This window comes from Carcharodon carcharias, chromosome 18 (genome assembly GCF_017639515.1).
Source record: "Carcharodon carcharias isolate sCarCar2 chromosome 18, sCarCar2.pri, whole genome shotgun sequence".
NCBI classification, from domain to species: Eukaryota; Metazoa; Chordata; class Chondrichthyes; order Lamniformes; family Lamnidae; genus Carcharodon; species Carcharodon carcharias.
The window spans coordinates 70,385,074-70,405,347 of NC_054484.1; the positions used below are offsets into that span (position 1 = coordinate 70,385,074).

Below are 20,274 nucleotides of genomic sequence, written 5' to 3' on the forward strand. Positions count from 1 at the left end.
ATCTGCGCCTGCAACTCACCAATCTTATTAACCACACTCTGCATTCACATATGTGCACAATAACCCTGATTTAGACCTTTATTCTCACTTACTCTGACCCCACCTAATAACTTACTACCTTTTGCCAGGTTGATTTTATTTTTGAAAAGTTTGTTTCTGAAAAATTACCCTCAACTCCAGAAGTGGGATACTAAACTTTTGTCCTCCAATTATATAAGTCGTAGATATCAAGATCTGGTCCAATGGTGAAGCATGTGGGAACTTCACAAAATCAACCTAAAGATCAAGAAATCATAGCAAGTTAATCATTGAAATTTTCACTTGAAATGATTTCAGAGAAATTAAAATAAGCCTAGTTAGGATTGCTTTGCTTGGGTAGAACTTTGTTTCTTAATTAGTATTTCTGTCTTCTGCAGGGCAAGATCATCTGTTACCAGAAGCTGAAGAACTGGCGATGATAAGTATTCAACTTGCTGCTAGATTCCTGTTTAATACTGGGTTTCACACAAAGAAAATAGTCCGTGGTCCAGCAAGTGAATGGTGAGTGTCTTATTTATAATCGTAATTTTTGTGTTTTTTTTTTCCCCCAAGCAGATTATGTATAACGGTGTGACTTTAAGTTCAGAACTGAAAATGTAATATAATTGATTATTTTAAAGTATTGAAATCTGACAGTTGTCTATCAAACTGTAGAAAAAATACTCACATGTACATCCAAAATGTATACCAGTATTACATATTTTATGCAGAAGGGTAAAATTTTAATGTTTGCATTAAATATTAACTCGGGCAACGTTGTCACACTCTGGGCGTTACTCTCATTGGATGTGACGAGTTCAGTTCTTCGTTTTAAGAATTAAACTCATCACATCCAATGAGGGTTGCCAGCGTTGAAATGGTTTAATTTTAAAACACACTTTTCAAGCACTTGCATCTCCCTTTTGGTGTCAAGTAAATTGTGACAAAGCTTGAAGATAACTGTGTCACTTTAATGGTAAGTATGGTAAATCTAATTGAAGAGAAAAGCATAATATTTTGGAAAGGGTGGAGATGGGTGAGATTGTTACTTTCTATGATGGAATATTACGAGGAGAGATTTCCTACTGCCATCCCCTGAACTATGCACGCACATGCATGTGCGCACACACAACCCCACATTTTTTCCTCCTGTGACCTGAGGGGTAGCACTGTGTCAGGATTCTTGCTATTGGCCTTTGCAAGAAACTGCTTGGGGATTGAATAGCCAGCTTGTGCATATGGACATAAGGTAAAAGATTTCAGTGGGGCCAAATTCCTGCAATTGTTAGTTCTACAGGTGAGAAAGGAAAACAAAATGTACTCCTCCCTTTTTAAATTAATTTTCTTTTCCCCGCTCTCCTAGAAGTACTGAATTGTATTGTTATCTTAAAAGCAAAATACTGCGGATGTTGGAAATCTGAAACAAAAACGATAATTGCTGGAAAAACTCAGCAGGTCTGACAGCACCTGTGGAGAGGAAGACAGAGTTAACGTTTCAAGTCCATATGACTCTTCTTTAGAACTAAAGAGAAGTAGAAATGTGGTGAAATATATACTGTTTACGGGGGGTGGGAGAAGGCCATTGATAGGTGGTGGCAAAGGAGAGATTGCTAAAGATGTCATAAACAAAAGGTCGAAGGGTTGTTGATGGTGGTGATACTGGCTAAAGGAGGTGCTAATGGTGACATTAAGAGTAGAAAGTGTGAGCAAGTGACAGATGGCCCTAGTGGGGGGTGGGGTGAGGGGAGTGGTCAGTGTGGGAAGAAAAGATCAAAATAGGCTAAAAGGTGGGGATAAAACAATGAATGGAAATACATTTAAAAATAATAATAGAAATAGGTGGGGAAAAAATATATATATAAAAAATTAAAAATAAGTATTGAAAAGGGATCAAAAAGTGATGAGGATGGAGGAAAAAGTTCATGATCTCGAGCTGTTGAGCTCAATGTTAAGTCTGAAAGGCTGCAAAGTGCCTAATCAGAAGATGAGGCGCTGTTCCTCCAGTTTGCATTGAGCTTCACTGGAACATTGCAGCAGGCCAAGGACAGACGTGGGCATGAGAGCAGGGTGGTTTGTTGAAATGGCAAGCGACAGGAAGGTCTGGCTCATACTTGCGGACAGACCGAAGGCATTCCGCAAAGCAGTCACCCAGTTTGCGTTTGGCCTCTCCAATGTAGAGGGAGAAGTGAATCCTGGTCCATCCTCCATCATCCCCTCCCATGAAGTCCACAGAAGTTTTTTCCAAAGGTTTCCTGGGCAGCAATCAAACAGGAACATTTTTTCTTCCACACCCCAGCTCCTGAACCTAAATCTGAGCAATAAACCACATAATGCCTCAGTTAAATTAACAGACGAGGAATTGCATCCGGCACCTATATGGCTAAGCAATGCCATTACTTCCTGTGAGAACAACTTTACCATTTTGACTTTACAATTTTAGGCTCTAATCTACATTGTACACCGTACTTGAATAAAGTCGTTTTCTTTCCCCAACAGGTATGATGCATTGTGTATCCTGCTCCGTCACAGCAAGAATGTACGCTGTTGGTTTGCACACAATGTTCTTTTTGCCTATCCGAATCGTTTCTCCGAGTACCTTTTGGAATGCCCTAGCACAGAAGTGAGGAGTGCTTTTGCTAAGCTCATTGTATTTATTGCACATTTCTCATTGCAAGATGGACCATGCCCTTCCCCTTTTGCATCCCCAGGACCTTCCACTCAGGTAAGAACATTCATGAGATGGCAAAACACCTGTTATCTCAGTTTTGTTGCACAATTATTTTGCAGGGAAAGCATTTTAATTGTTTTGATTGTTAGCCTTGAGTCTTATCAAGGGTTCACACCTGCAGTGGTATAATCTGTCCTTTATCTTTATAGATGCTAAATGAACTACTATTATAACCAGAATTTTATTTTCTTTGAGTTCCATCATCTGCAGTTTTTCCTTTTCTTTTACCTATGTTAGTATCATCTGCTATCTTGTATCATAACATTACTGATAACTACTATTGCGGTATTTATATAATTAAATAATTGGCTGAGCCGCATGAGACATAGCGTAGGGATCAAGGGCATGCACTCTAATTAGCAGGATGTGACTATTAATGTTGGAGCTTTAGCTGTTCACTACTTATTAGTTGACTTAGATGGTGAGATGGAAAGCCACATATCCAAGTTTGCCAATGACACAAACATGGACAGCGTTGTTGGCAGTGTAGATGGAAGTGTAAAATCACAGAGATATTGATGGATTAAGTGGGCAAAGATAAATTTCAGTGTGGATAAATGTTACAAAGCCAGCTTTTATTGCCTGTCCCTACTTGCTCTTTAGAAGGCGGCAGTGAGCTGCATTCTTGAAAACCACTGAGTGCATTGCTAGGTAATTTCTGAGGGCAGTTAAGAGTCAGCCGTTCTGCTGCAAATCTAGAGTCATGTAGGCCAGATCAGATAAAGAGGCCAATCTTCTTCCTCTGAAGGTAATGGGAGACCCAGATGGGTTTCGATGACAATCGGGTACTTTCATGCTTACCATTACTCATATAAGCTTTTTATTCCACATGTATTTAATTGAATTTAAGTTCCCCAGCTGTCATGATGGAATTTGATTATTAGTCCAGGCCTCTGGATTGCAGCCCAGAAACATAAGCACTATGTTACCATACCCCTATGGTATATTATCTAACATTTTTTCTGAAAATATTCTTTCAATTAACAGTAGTTTGCTTCTTCCAGGACAGAAAAGTCTAGAATTTCTTAACAGTTGAAAAACGGCCTACCGAGCGCATTCCGATGTTTTCACTTGAAGGAAAATTTCATTCCTCTCTTCCCATCTCCCACCATTGCATTTCAAATGTCTGTAGGCCTGTTACGTAGAGCCATAGTTCTATTTTAAATTTTGAAGGGACTAAGATAAAATACAATACTGCAGATGCTGGAAATCTGAAATAAAACAGACAATGCTGGAAAATCTAAGCAGGCCTGACACATCTGTGGAGAGAGGAAGAGTTAAAGTTTTGAGTCCATATGAACCTTCTTCAGAGCTAAATAGAAGTAAAAATGTGATTAAATTTATACTGTTTAAGGGGGGTGAAACTGGATAGAAGGCCAGAGATAGATGAGGGCTTAGGAGAGATTGACAAAGATGTCATGGACAAAAAGACGAGGGGAGTGTTAATGGTAGTGGTAAAGGCTGAAGAAGGTGCTGATATTGGCATCAAGGTAAGAAAGCAAAATATGTTAATCGTAGAACAAAGGTCAACATTCTGAACGGTCAACAGGGAACAAGTAACAGATGGCCCTATTGGTGGTGGGATGGGGAGGGGCAGTGGTTGGGAGAAAAAGGGTAGAAAAAATATTAAAAAGAGGATAAAACAAGGAATAAAAATGAAAATAAATAAAAATAAGCAGATAAACAATAAAAGTAAATTTTTAAAAAGGAGTGAAGATGGAGGAGAGCGTTCATGGTCTGAAGTTGTTGAACTCAATGTTAAGTCCGAAAGGCTGTAAAGCGCCTAATCAGAAGATGAGGTGCTGTTCCTCCAGTTTATGTTGGACTACACAGGAACTTTGTAGCAGGCCAACGATGGACATCTGGGCCTGAGAGCAGGATGGTGTGTTGAAATGAAAAGCGACAGGAAGGTCTGAATCGTGCTTGCAGACAGACCAAAGGTGTCCTGTAAAGCAGTCACCCAGTCTGAGTTTAGTCTCCCCAGTGTAGAGAAGACGGCATTGGGAGCAGTGAATGCAGTAGACCAAAGTGAAGCACCTGAAAGGAGTGTTTGGGCCCTTGGATGGTGAGGAGGGAGGAGGTAAAGAGGCAAGTGATTGCAATCTGTGATTGCATGGAAAGGGGATGAAGAGTTGGAGGAGTGAACCAGGGTGTCCTGGAGGGAATGGCCCCTACGGAATGCTGACAGTGGAGTGAGGGTAAGATGTGTTTGGTGGTGGCATCATGTTGGAGTTGGCAGGGACCTATCCACTGTCATCCAGCTGGGTGGGACTTCACTCACCTGGTTCCATTCTTATCTATCCAGTCGCAGCAGGAGAATAATCTACAAAATGGCTTCTATTCCCACTCCTACACCATACTTCTGTCCCCCAAGGACCAATCCTTGGCCCCTTCCTTTTTCCCATCAACATGCTGCCCCTCAATGACATCATCTGAAAACATAGCATCAGTTTCCACAAGTATGCTGACGGAATCCAGCTCTACCTCAGCCCCATCTCTTTCGACCCATCCACTGTCTCAAAACTGTCAGACTGGTTGTCTGGCATCCAGTGCTGGCTAAGCAGAAATTTCCTGCAATTAAATATTGGCTAGACAAAAGCCATTGTCTTTAGACACAGCAACACACTTGGATCTCTAGTTATTGACTCCATCTTTCTCCTGGCAACTGTCTGAGGCTGAAGCAGATTGCTCACAACTTTGATGTTGTTTGAAAAAGGTATAGTGCTAGAGGATTGGTGGATATCTAATATAATTCCTACATTTAAGAAGCAGGACAGAACATGTCAAGGAATTATGCACCAGTCAACCTAACATCAGTGGTAGAAAAAATAATGGAATCCCTTCCAAAAGAGAGAGTGGAATATCCAGAAAAGAAAACTATAATAATGAATAGTCAACATGGATTTCAAAAGGGAACATCTAGTTTGACCATCCTTATTGAATGTTTCAATGAGGTAACAAGAGAGTGTAGATAATGGTAATGCAGTGGATGTAATTTATCTGGGTTTTCAAAAGGCATTCAGTGAGTTGCCCAATAATACGCTCATCAATACGGTCAGAGAATGTGGAGTCAGGGAATGTGTGGCAAAATGGATTGCAAGTTAGCTTTAAGGTGGAAAGCACAGAGTGGGAGTAAAGGTAGTTACTCAGAGTGGCATAAGTTGGGAAGTAGTGTTCTACAAGGATCAGTGCTGGGATTACTGCTTTTCAACAATTTTCACTTTAGAATCAAAAACAGTTTCTAAATTTGTGAATGACACCAAACTGAGGGGACAGCCAATGTTGAGGAGGATGACAACAAGTGATAGGAGGACATTAATAAACTTGCAGAATGGGCAAATAATTGGCAAATTAAGTTCAAGGCAGATAAATCTACAGGTATATTTTGGTAGGAAGAATAAAGAGGTCACTTGTTGGAAGGTGCAGATCTAGGTGGATTAGAGGAATAAAGGAACCTCGGAGTACAAATGCACCAGACACTAAAAGTTGCACAACAAAAACAGAATTACCTGGAAAAACTCAGCAGGTCTGGCAGCATCTCAGTTCTGTTGAAGGGTCATGAGGACTTGAAACGTCAACTCTTTTCTTCTCCGCCGATACTGCCAGACCTGCTGAGTTTTTCCTGGTAATTCTGTTTTTGTTTTGGATTTCCAGCATCCGCAGTTTTTTGTTTTTAACTAAAAGTTGCACCATTGGTTGGTTCAGCCATTTAAAAAAAGCAAGCTCAAGGTTTTATTTCTCGACAGTTAGAATCGCAAGTAGGGAAGTAATGATAAATTGCTATCAAACCTTGGTTAGACCACACTTAGAAAAGTGTGTGTAGTTCTGGTCGCCATTTTATTAAAAGGATATAGATGCATTGGAAAGGGTGCAAAGAAGACTTACAAGGATGATACCAGAAATATGTAGTATACATATCAGGACAAGATGAACAGTCTGTGTCTGTTTTTTGTTAAAAACCAGCTGAGGAGTGACCTAGTAGAAGTCTTTAAAATTATGAAAAGTTTTGATAGCGTGGATACAGAGAGAATGTTTCCACTTGTGGGGAAGAGCAAACTCGAGGCCATCATTGTGAGATAGTCACAAAACAATCCAATGAGGAAATCAGAAGAAACTTATTCACCCAAAGAATCTTGAGAACGTGGATCTTGTTGCCACAGGGAGTGATTGAAGCAAACAGTATAGGTGCATTTAAGGAAAAGCTAGACAAGATTATGAAGGAGAAAGGGATAGAGGGTTACATTGACCGATATGAGGAAAAATAGGAGGAGGCTCGAGTGGAGCATGTACACCAGCATGAGCTGCTTGGGCAAAATGGCCTGTTTCTGTGCCATACATTGTATGTGATCATATGTAATTAACCTAGGGATGAACTTCCTACCACATTATCCATACCTTCAGCAACACCATTTTTTCCTCCTCTGCAACATCACAGAACTCTGCCCTTGCTTCAATGTCGAAACTCTCACCCGTGCCTTTATTACCTCCAAGCCTGGCTATTCTAAAGCACTAAATTCTAAAGTGGCATCCCACTTTCTAACCTCTGGGCTTGAAATTCTCAATGTTCAATACTTTTGAGCATTCAGAGTAGCACTAGGTTGAAAGTGGTGTTCTACAAGGATCATTGCTGGGACCACTGTGTTTGGAAATTTGATGCGGGTACAATTGCTTAAGCTAAATCAAAAGAAAAAAGAATTACATCAACATAACAATCTATGTCACTACAGTGCAGCATGGACATCACAGCCAAAATAGAATAAAGATGGAAAATAGTCTCAAGCCTTCATGCACCCTCCCCAGCACAGGTACATTTAAAATTAGCAATCTAGTTTGTCCCCCAAACCACTGCCTGCACCAGACATTGATGGTGGATTGAGGAGAATGGAGATATTTTGAAAAGCTCACCAATCCAGGGTAGTCGCAGTCCATCGGCAGACAGTCGCCATCCTTGAAACCCTGCTATTCAGGATCCAAAACTCTGCTACCTGAGGCCTAACTCACACCAACAGCCACTCATCTATCATTCCTGTACTCATTGACTGACAGTGGCTCCTGGTTAAGCAATGCCGTTGTTTTTAATTTCTTATCCTTATATTGAAATCCCTCCATGGCCTTGCTCCTCCATGGCTTTCTAACCCCCTCCAGTCCACAACCCCCAGAGCTCTCTGTGCCCCTGTAATTCTCACCTTGAGCATCCCTGATTTTAATCACTATCATCGGTGGCTATGCCTCCAACTGCTTGAGCCCTGAACCCTGGAATTCAATCCCTTAACTCCTCCATCTCTCAACCTTGCTTTCCTTCTTCAAGACATTCCTTAAAACCTACCTGTTGGACCAAGCTTTCGGTCATCTGCCTTAAAATATCACGTGGCTGAGTGTCAGTTTTGTTTGTTAAGGCCTTGGTGGCATTTTGTTACATTAAAGGTGCTATATAAATGCAGGCTGCTATTGTTTGGTGGTGTCGAGCTTTTTGAGTGTTGTTGGAGTGGCACTACTCCAGGCAAGTGGGGAGTGAGGAGGAGATGAGACACTCACCGCAGCAAGTCAAACTTCTGGCTTGCTCTTGTAGCCACAGTACTTATGTAGCTGATCCATTGGTAACCCCAAGGATGTTGATAGTGTGGAATTCAGCAATGCCAATGCTTTTGAACGTCAAGGAGAGCTGGTTTGGCTCTCTCATTTGAGACACTCATTGCCTGGCACTTGTGCGGCTTGAATGTTTCTTGCCACGTATCAGCCAAAAGTGCAATGTTGTCTGCATATAGCTGCACGCAGGTATCAGCTTCATTGTGAGGAATTAACAAATAAACTGAACACTACAATCATCAGTGGACATCCCACTTCTGGCTGACCTTATGATATGTGTGAGTTTACGTACATGCATAGTAAACCGAATTTAAACCTTAATTGCATTTCCTCTTTCTTTGACCCATCTAATACCTTAGTATTTCTTACTCCAGCTAAGTGCTTCTCCCAATCCTTCGTGGACTTTGCTTCTCTCTCCTGATGCTACTCCTGGTTCCCATTCCACTGGCAATTTAGTTTAAATGTTCCCAAACAGCACTTGGCAAGCTGCCCACAAGGACACGGTCCCTGCCCTGTTGAGGCGCCACCTGTTTGGCGCCTCAAGGTCTTGCCTCCCCAGAACCATTGCCGCAATCTTCCAAGAATCAAGCCTCTTGCACCACCTCTCCAGAGATGAATTTAGCTGCCCTATTTTCTTCTTTCTATACTCACTAGCATGTAGCATGGGGAATAATCTGGAGCTTACTACCTTTTGCAGCCCTACTTGCTAGTCTCCTCCCTAGCAGTGCCTCATACCACTTGTTTTATATTTTATTGATACTGATATGGAGCATGACCTCAGGCTAATCACCCTCCACCTGCCCCCCCACCCCCCTTGCCCCTGGGACTATGAAGGCAAGATACCATTCTGGATTCTCTCTCAGCCACAGAAACATCTATATGTTACCATAACTATAGCATTTTTTTAAAAATTCATTCATAGGATGTGGGAGTCGCTGACTAGACCAGCATTCATTGCCCATCCCTAGTTGCCCTTGAGAAGATGGTGAACTGCCTTGAACCATTGCAATTCATATGTGGTGTAGGTGCACCCACAGTGCTGTTAGTGAGGGAATTCCTGGATTTTGACCTAGCGACAGTGAAGGAACAGCGATATATTTCCAAGTTAGGATGGTGAGTGACTTGGAGAGGAGCTTCCAGGTGGTGATGTTTCTGTCTATATGCTGCCCTTATTCCTATAGATGGCAATGGTTGTGGGTTTGGAAGGTGCTCTCTAAGGAGCCTTGGTGAATTCCTGCAGAGCATCTTGTAGATGGTGCACACTGCTGCTACTGTGCATCGATGGCGGAGGGAGTGAATGTTTGTGGATGTGGTGCACATCCAGCAGGCTGCTTTGTCCTAGACCGTGTTAAGCGTCTTGAGTGTTGTGGGAACCGCATGTGGGGGGTATTCCATCACACGCCTGACTTGTGCCTAGCTGGTGAACAGGCTCTGGGGAGTCAGGACATGGGTTACTCATCGCACGATTCTGAGCCTCTGACCTACCCGTGTATCCACAGTGTTTATATGGCAAGCCCAGTTCAGTTTCTGGTCAATGGTAACCACCACCCACCCACCCACCCCCCCCACCCCAGGATGTTGATAGTGGGGGAATTCAGTGATGATAGTGCCTTTGCACGTCAAGGGATGATGGTTAGATTTTCTCTTGGTGGAGATGGTCATTGCCTGACACTTGTGTGAATGAATGTTACTTGCTACTTGTCAGCCCAAGCCTGGATATTGTCCAGGGCTTGCTGCATTTGCACATGGACTGCTTCAGCATCTGAGTAGGGAATGGTGCTGGACGTTGTGCTGTGCAATCATCAGCAAACATCCCTTCGTCTGACTTCATGGTGGAAGGAAGGTCATTGATGAAGCAGCTGAAGATGGTTGGGCCAAGGACAGTACCCTGAGGAACCCCAGTGATGTCCTGGAGCTGTGATGACTGACCTCCAATATCCAAAACCATCTTCCTTTGTGTTAGGTATGACTCCAACCAGCGGAGAGTTTTCCCTCTGATTCCTATTGACTCCAGTTTTGATAGGGCCCCTTGATGCCATACTCGGTCAAATGTGGCCTTGATGTCAAGTGCAGTCACTCTCACTTCACCTCAAGAGTTCAGCTCTGTCATTCATGTTTGAACCAAGGCTATAATGAGGTCAGGAGCTAAATGGCCCTGGCAGAATCTAAACAGGGCATCATTGGGCAGGTTATTGCTAAGCAAGTGCTGTTTGATAGCATTGTTGATGACTCCTTCCATTACTTTACTGATCATCGAGAGTAGATTGATGGGGCGGTAATTGGCCAGGTTGGAGTTGTCCTGCTTTATGTACAAGATATACCTGGGCAATTTTCCACATCGCCGCGTAGATGCTGGTGTAGCTGTACTGGAACAGCTTGGCTTGGGGCGCAGCAAGTTCTGGAGCACAAGTCTTCAGCACTATTGCCGGAATATTGTCAGGGCCTGTAGCCTTTGCAGTGTCCACTGCCTTCAGCTGTTTCTTGACATCACAGGGAGTGAATTGAATTGGCTGAAAACTGGCATCTCTGGTGCTGGGGATTTCCAGTGGAGGCCGAGTTGGATCATCCACTCGGCACTTCTCGCCGAAGATGCTGGCAAATGCTTCAGCCTTATCTTTTGCACTGTTGTGCTCGGCTCCCTCATCATTGAGAATGGCGAGATTTGTGGAGCCGCCTCCTCCAGTCAGTTGTTTAATTGTCTACCACCATTCACGGCAGGATGTGGCAGGACTGTAGAGCTTAAATCCGATCCGTTGTTTGTGGGATCGCTTGGCTCTGTCTTTCACTTGCTGCTTATGCTGTTTGGCACACAAGTGTTCCTGTGTTATAGCTTCACCAGGTTGACACCCCATTTTTAGGTATGCCTGATGCTGCTGCTGGCATGCCTTCCTGCACTCATCATTGAACCAAGGTTGATCCTCTGGCCTGATGGTAATGGTAGAGTGGGGGAATATGCTGAGCCATGAGGTTATGGATTGCGGTCGAGTACAATTCTGCTGCTGCTGATGGCCCACAGCGCCTCATGGATGCCCAGTCTTGAATTGCTAGATTTGAAATCTATCCCGTTTAGCACGGTGGTAGTGCCATACAACACGATGGAGGGTATCCTCAATGTGGAGGTGGGGCTTTGTCTCCACAACGACTCTGGGGTGGTCACTCCTACCGATACTGTCATGGGCTGATGCATCTGTGGCAGGTAGGTTGGTGAGGATAAGATCAAGAATGTTTTTCCCTCTTGTTGGTTCTTTCACCACCTGCCGCAGACCCAGTCTAGCAGCTCTGTCTTTAAGGACTTGGCCAGCAAGCGGTGCTACCAAACCACTTTTGGTGATGGACAGTGAAGTTCCCCACCCAGAGTACATTCTGCACCTTTGCCACCCTCAGTGCATCCTCCAAATGGTGTTCCACATTCATCAGCTGAGGGAGGGTGGCATGTGGTAATCAGCAGGTTTCCTTGCCCATGTTTGACCCGATGACATGAAACTTCATGGGGCCCAGAGTCAATGTTGAGGACTTCCAGGGCAGCTCCCTCCCTGTATGCCACTGTGCTGGTGGGACAGGACATACCCAAGGATGGTGATGGTGGCATCTGGGATATTATCTGTAAGGTGAGGATGACTCGCCAGTGAGACAACTCTTCCAACTTTGGCAGTAGCCCCCATATGTTAGTGACGAGGACTTTGCAGGGTCGTCAGGGCTGAGATTGCCATTAGCATTTCCGACGCCTAGGTTGATGCCAGGTCGCCTGTCGGGTTTCATTCCTTTTTTGTGACTTTGTAACGGTCTTTTACAACTGAATGGCTTGCTTGGCCATTTCAGAGGGCATTTAACAGTCAACCACGTTGCTGTGGGTCTGGAGTCACATGTAGGCCAGACCAGTTAGGGCATTAGTGAACCAGCAACAACAATTGACTATGATTCCATTGTCATCATTAGACTTTTAATTCCAGATTTTTATTGAATTCAAATTTCACTTTCTGCCATGGTTGGATTCAAACCCAGGTCCCCAGAGTGTTACCCTGGGTCTCTTGATTACTAATCCAGTGACAATATCACTATGCCATCGCCCCCCCCCCCCCCCCAAATCACCATTGCTTTCCCAAACTTCCTGCTGCAACCCCCCCACTCCCCCGCTACAGCTGAGCCAGCCCTGGTGCCATAAGAGTTAAGAGCAGAAGTAGGCCATTTGGCCCATTGACGCTTCACCATTCAATGAGATCATGACTGATTTGATAATCCTCAAATCTACTTTTTCCCCATAACCCTTGATTCCCTTACTGATTAAAAATCTGTCTGTCTCTGGCCTTGAATATACTGAACGATCCAGCTTCTACAGCCCTCTGCGGGAAAGAATTCCACAGATTCACTGCCCTTTGAGAGAAGAAATTCCTCCTTATCTCTGTCCTAAATGGGCGACCCCTTTAGTTTGAGATTATGCCCTATGGTCCTAGACTGTCCAGCAAGCCCCCTAAGAATCTTGTATGTTTCAATAAGGTCACCTCTCACTCTTCTAAACTCCAGTGAGTACAGATCCAACCTACTCAACCTCTCCTCCTAAGAAAATCCCTCCATACAAGGGATCAACTTAGTGAACCTTCTCTGGACTGCGCCCAACACCAGTTTTTCTTTCCTTAGATAAGGGGACCAAAACTGTTCACAGTATTCTAGATGTGGTCCAACTGGCACCTTGTATAGTTTTAACAAGACTTCCCTATTTTTATACTCCGTTCCCTTTGAAATAAAGACCAATATTCCATTTGCCATCCCTATTACCTGCTTGTATGCTAGCTTTTTGTGATTCATGCACGAGGACCTCCAAATCTCTCTGTGCTGCAGCTTGCTGCAGTCTTTCTCTATTTAAATAATATTCAGCTCCTTTATTCTTCTGCCAAAGTGTATAACCTCACATTTCCCACATTATATTCCATCTGTCAAGTTTTTGGCCACTCACTTAACCTGTCTCTATCTCTCTGCAGACTCTTTGTGTCATCCTCACTGTTTGCCTTCCCACTTATTTTTGTGTCATCCACAAACTTGGCAATGGCACATTCACTTCCCTCATCTAAGTCATTAGTATATATTGTAAATAACTGTGGCCCCAGCACTGAACCCTGTGGCACTCCACTAGTTACAAGTTGTCATCCTGAAAATGCCCCCCTTATCCCAACTCTGTCTTCTATTAGTTAGCCAATCCTTTATCCATGCTAATATACCACTGCCAACACCATGGGTTTTTCACTTAAGTATCCTATGTGCGGTATCTTAATGAATGCCTTTTGGAAATCCAAATATATTGCATCTACTGGTTCCCCTTTAACTATCCTGCTTGTTACCACCTCAAAGAATTATAAATTTGTCAGGCATGATTTCCCCTTCATGAAGCCATGCTTAATTAATATTATGTATTTCTAAATGCTCTGCTGTTACATCCTTTATCATAGACTCTAACATTTTCCCAGTGACAGATGTTAAGCTAACTGGCCTATTGTTACCTGTTTTTTGTGTGTTTCCTTTTTTGAATAAGGACGTTACATTTGGCAGTTTTCCAGTTCTTTGGGACTTTTCCAGAATCTAAGGATTCTTGGAAGATTGCTACCAGTGCATCCACTATCTCTGTCGCTACTTCCTTTAATACCCTAGGATGCAACCCACAAGGTCCCATGGGACTTCTTGGCCTTTAGCTCCATTAGTTTCCCTAGTACTTTTTCTCAGGTAATAGTTATTGCATTTATTTCCTCCACATCTTTTACCCTTTGATTATTTAGTATTTCTGGGATATTATTAGTGTCTTCTACATTGAAGACTGATGCAAAGTATTTATTCAACTCCTCTGCCATTTCCTGGTTTCCCCATTATTATTTCACAGCCTCATTCTCTCAGGGGCCTGTGTTCACTTTGGCCCCTCTTTTCCTTTTTATATATTTAAAGAAGCTATTACTGTCCCTTTTCATATTAGTTGCTAGTTTGACCTCAGAGTTTATCTTCTCCCTCTTATTTTTTTTGACCATCTTTTGTTGGTTTTTAAAACTTTCCCAATCATCTGGTTTACCAACAATCGTTGCCACATTGTATGTTTTTTCTTTCAATTTGATACTATCCTTAACTTCTGGTTGGTTCTGGTTAAATATGGTTGGTTTATCCCCTTCCTTAAATCCTTCTCCTTCACTGGGATATATCTTTGTTGAGAATCATGAACTATTTTCTTAAGTGTCTGCCATTGTTCATCAGCCATATTTTCTGCTAAACTCCTTTCCCAGTCCACCCCAGTCAACTCTGCCCTCATTCCTTTGTAATTACCCTCATTTAAGTTTAGCACAGCTGTTTCTGACCCAAGTTTCTCACCCTCAAACTGAATGTTCAATTCTACCATGTTATGGACAGTGTTTCCTAGGGGATCTTTTACTCTGTGATCCTTTTATTAAAACTACCCAATTACACATTACCAGATCTAAAATAGCCTGATCCCTGGTTGGATCCACAACATATTGTTCTAGGAAACTGCCCCGAATACATTTTATGAATTCTTGCTCATGGCTACCTCTGCCAATTTGATTTTCCCAATCTACATCAAGATTAAAGTCACCCATGATTAATATACTACCGTTTTTATATGCCCTCATTATCTCCTGATTTATTCTGTTCCCTACAGTATATCTCCTGTTAGGGGGCCTATAGACTACTCCCGCCAGTGTTGTCTTCCCCTTACCTCCACCCATATAGAATTCTACATTTTCCAATCCAAGACCATTTCTTGCTATCTTACTTGTGGCATCTCATACTAAAAGCTACCACACCACCCTTTCCTTCTTGCCTTTCAAAATGTCACGTAGCCCTGAATATTTAATTCTAAGCTTTTATCTCCTTGTAACCACGTCTCCATATTGGCTGTAATATCGTACCCATTAACCTGTATTTGTGCCGTTAATTCATTTATTTTGTTCCAAATACTACATGTATTTAAATAAAGAGCCATTAATTTTGCCGTGCCTTGGGCTTCGCTCACGCCACACTGCCCATATAAACCTTAACTCGAATAAATACTGATTAGAGAGTGAGATGTACTTTAGGTGGGGGTGCTCCTACACTGCCTGTATGGTTCTCCTAGACTGCCTGGGGGTCACCCATTCCCTCTGCCTGTACACCCTTGTGCTGCGGAGTGAGCACGTACAGAAATGTGTTATTCTCGTAGCTCTTAGCCTCACGGATGCACACAATGATACCAGCTGCTGCTCAACCTCCAAAATTAAACTAAAGACTTATAAAGAAAAGTTCATCAGCTAGTCACCAATCAGCACCTTCCTTTGTTGATATTATCTTTAACTTGCTTTTTACCTCAGTTAGTGCCTCTTGTTTCACTGCTGCTCCAGCCCAGAACTCCTTTAGGCCCTCTCATATAGCGTCATTTATGGCACTGAAAGAGGACATGTGGCCAATCGCTTCCATGCTGACTCCCTGTATTGCAATCCAGTCTGTCTCATTCTCCCATTGTATCCCAGTAGCCCTTCAAGTTTGTTTCTTTCCAATTTCCTTTTGAAATCTTAATCATCTCCACTTCCAACATCCTCATAGTTCCAGTTCATTACACTTGTTCAGATTCCCCTTGTATCTCTCCCTAAATCTTAATTCTGTGTCTCGTTATCCTTGTACCATTAGCTAATGGAACAGATTTTTTTATATCCATCATATTTAAATCTGTCATAATCATGTACACCTCTCGCAAATCTCCCCATAATCTTCTTTGCTCCAAGGGAACAACCCCAGCTTCTCCAAACTAACCTTGTAACTAAAACCCCTGATCCTTGGAACCATTCTGGTAAATCTCCGCACCCTCTCAGAGAACTTCCCATCCTTCTTGGCTTCATAGAATCGTTGAATGGCTACACACAGGAGACTATTTGCCCATCCTGTCTGCACCAGCTCTCTGCAAGAGCAATTCACTTAGTGCCACACTCCTGCCTTTTTCTTACAGCCCTGCAAGTTTCCTCTGACATAATTGAATTCTTGATGAAATAACGGAGTGAGTTGCTGACATTCTTCTTAGCAAATTCTGTGAATTTCTTAACAAAGAAATTACTTCCTGTTCATTTATTGGATTTACTCAACCTCTGTGACATCAGTGTTGCCGATGTTGGGTTCCAGCAGTGCCACTCGGCTCCTGACCTCATTACAGCTTTGCCCCAAGCATGGACAAAAGAGCTGACTTGAGGGGTGATGAGAGTGACTGCCCATGACTTAAAGGCAGCATTTGACCCAATGTGGCATCAAGGAGCCTTGGCAAAATTGAAACCAGTGTGAATCAGGGGAAAACTCTTCACTAATTGGAGTCATACCTAGCACAAAGGGTGGTTGTGATTGCTGTAGGCCAATCATCTCAGTCCAGGGTAATGCTGTAGGAGTTGTCAGGGTAGTGGCCTAAACGAAATCATCTTCAGCTGCTTCATCAATGACCATCCCTCTATCATAAGGTCAAAAGTAGGGATATTTGTTGATTATTACATTATGTTCAGTACCATTCGCGACTCTTCATACTAAAGCAGCCCATGTCCAGAGACAGCAAGACCTCGACAACATTCAGGCTTGGACTGATGTGTGGTGCTAATGTTACTTGCCAATTAATGTTTAATGTCAGTCAATGACCATCTCCAACAAGTGAGAATCTAACCATCGCCCCTTGACAGTCAAGGCATTACTATCACTGAATTCCCCACTTTCAACTTCCTGGGGGTTATCATTGACCAGAAACTTAACTGGAACAGCCATATAATTACTGTGATTACAAGAACAGGCCAGAGGGAATTCTGAGGCAAGTAACTCACTGCCTGACTCCACCATCTACAAGCACAAGTCAGGACTGTGATGGAATGCCCTCCGCTTGCCTGGATGAATGCAGCTCCAGCAACATTCAAGAAGCTCAACATCATCCAGGACAAAGCAGTCCGCTTGATCAGCACCCCTTCCACCAACTTAAACATTCACTCCCTCCACCACCAACTCTTAGTGGCAGCAGTGTGCACTCTATACAAGTTGCATTGCTGCACTTCAAGTCCCCTTCGACAGCACTTTTCAAATCCACGACTTCTACCACCTAGAAGGACAAGGCGGCACCACCAGCTGCAAGTTTCTCTCCAAGCCACACACCATCCTGACTTGGAAATTTATCACTGTTCTTTCACTGTCATTGGATCAAAATCCTGGAACTCTCTTCTTAACCACTGTGGGTGCACCTACACATGGACTGCAGATGTTCAAGAAAGCAGCTCACCACCACCTCAGGTTCAATTAGGGATAGGTGTCAGATACTGTCCTTGCCAGTGAAGCCCACATCCCATGAAATAATTTAAAAAACTCTTATCAGAATGCCAAGAATCCTTTGGTGTTTCTGCTGGATGGCCCCTCATGTGGTGCTCTGGATTCTCACACTGCAGTTGCATTTTATACTTTTTCGGCTCCTCCCTCAGTGCTCTGCACTGGCTGAGGATTCTCTCCTTTTTAAACTGGCTGGGCCCCTCCCTCAGTGCTCCCACTGACTCAGAAAAGACATTGTTAAAAGATTCCAGATAGCATTGCTTATTGAAGATCAGTTGGTGAGATGGCTTGTCACCAAGGCTTTGGAACAGGAAACAATTGACATTGTTACAGTTAACTAATTAATCCTGTAATAATCTGGGAAAACCTGTGAACTCTTAAACATGCTCCCCTTCAATTAAGCCACTTTCCTGCTGTTCAGGAAAGGTCTCCCCCGTGAAGATTCCATCAGATATAACCCCTGTACTGAAATGAAAGGTCTTAACATGATATGACTTTTCCTATCATTTATTAGTAATGTAGTTCTTGATGTCTGAGAGAGGCAACATTCCAAAAATCAGTTATGATGGAAGAGTTCACATCTGTGCAAAAGATAAGGTGAAGCATTTGCAACAATCTTCGGCCTGAAGTGCTTAGTGGATGAGCCACCTCTGCCTTCGCCAGCATCACAGATGCCAGTCTTCAGCCAATTAGGAAGGCAAATGCTATATTGACCTTTATTGCAAGAGGATTTGAGTGCAGAAGTAAAGATGTCTTGCTTCAATTGTATAAAACCTTGGTTAGACTGCACCTGAAGTAATGTGCATGGTTTTGGTCGCCTTACCTGAGGAAGGGTATTATTGCCATAGAGGGAGTGCAGCAGAGGTTTGCCAGACTTAATTCTTAGGATGGCGGGACTGTCCTATGAGGAGAGACTGATACAACTGGGCCTGTATTCTCTAGAGTTCAGAAGAACTAGAGGTGATCTCATTGAAACTTAGAAAATTCTTAAAGGTAGCTGCAGAAAGAATGTTTCGCCAGGCTGGAGGGTCTAGAATCAGGGACACAGTCTCAGAATAAGGTGCAAGCCATTTAGGGCTGAGATGAGGAATTTCTTCACTCAGAGGGTGATGAATCTTTGGAATTCTCTACCCCAGAGGTCATTGAGTATGTTCAAAACAGAGATCCATTGATTTCTAGATACTAATGACATCAATGAAAATGGGGATATTGCGTTAAAGTGGCAATAATGTAGATGATCAGCCCTGATCTAGTTGATTGGCAGAGCAGGCTTGAGGGGCTGAATGGCCTACTCCTGCTCCTATGATCCTAAGACCAAATGTGCCAGAAGAACAGGTACCAAGCCACTGGCCTGATTTTGAGAAGCATGTATCAGAATGGGTCCTCAAAAATTGTCAATGTTACAGTGCACCAGAAATGTATAGCATATACATGCACTTAATTGGGCCAAAACAAACCGAGTCCAGCAAAGACTTCAGAGCAAAAGTTAGCTGGTGTCGCTGCTTTATGGAATGAAAATGCCTAGTTTTGCAGCAGAAGACCAGGATCACTCAGACTATCAAAAGACCTCATTGACAGAATTACCAGTTTCTAGCAATTCTTCAACAGACAACAGGAAAAGCCTACTATGTCACATCGGCATTATGGATAAAGTACCCATTAATTTTGATATGCTGAGCAAATGAACTGTGGGGTGAAAAAGTTCAAAAACAGTGCTAATGAAAACCACAGGATGTGAGAAGACAACATTCATGATAGTACTAGCCTGCATGTCCAACAGAATGAAATTAAAGCCTATGGTAATTTTCAAATGTAAAACTATGCCGATCATCAGGCTCCCAACAGGAGCTTTTGTACATGCCCATGACGAAGGTTGGATGGATGAGGGCGGAGTGAAGTTGTGGATTGATGATATGTGGAGTAGGTGTCCGATGACCTAAGTAAAGAATGCAACTTGGTGTGGGATGTGTTCAGATCCCATAAAACTGATGAGATCAATAGGCATCTGTGAAGAAATAATACCCAAACTGCAGTAAAACCAAGGCATCTAACATCTATGGTTTAACCTTTGGATGTGTGTCTCAAAAAGCCATGTAAGGATCATGTTTGTGCCAAATGGAATATGGTTGTTTGCAGAAAAGCTTTCAACAAGAGTAGAAAATGCGTGTTGCCCTGCTTGATTTTTTGTGGTTTTATCATCAAATCATGGGATGCTATTAATGCACAAACTGTCATTAAATTGTTCAATAAAGGTGGAATATCCAATTCACTGGTTGAAAAGACAGATGATTTGTTGTGGAGGGATGATTCTGAAACTGAAGTTGAATCCAAAGTGGGACCCTCACGATGCCGTAGCCAAAGTGACTTGATGAATTGTGTGTGTCGGATGCCAAGGACAATTAATTTAGTTTTAAACACGTTTTGAGTGTGGTTAATGATATCCTTGTTGAATTCATTTATTCAGTACAACATGGCTTATGATTTTTTTTCACACCTCAAAAATGGCGACCACCTACACCAACACTGGTGGTTCATATTTTATTCTCAACATGTAAGTCAATATCTGTTTTTGGAAGGGTTTTTCAAGGCTTCAAAGGTCAACTTGTACAGCATGATTTACTGCACTTTTCATCTGC

General features: G+C 42.8%; 1 protein-coding gene across 3 annotated transcripts in view; it reads left to right on the forward strand.

Moving 5' to 3' along the window:
* The window catches only part of usp9 (ubiquitin specific peptidase 9), a 353,775-nt gene that overhangs the window by 289,963 nt on the left and 43,538 nt on the right, over window positions 1-20,274 (forward strand). For all 3 annotated transcript variants that reach the window (XM_041210976.1, XM_041210979.1, XM_041210975.1), the window contains 2 exons: window positions 417-540; window positions 2,515-2,740. In XM_041210976.1, coding sequence (XP_041066910.1) covers window positions 417-540; window positions 2,515-2,740 — 350 coding nt within the window. The remainder of the gene's footprint in view (window positions 1-416; window positions 541-2,514; window positions 2,741-20,274) is intronic.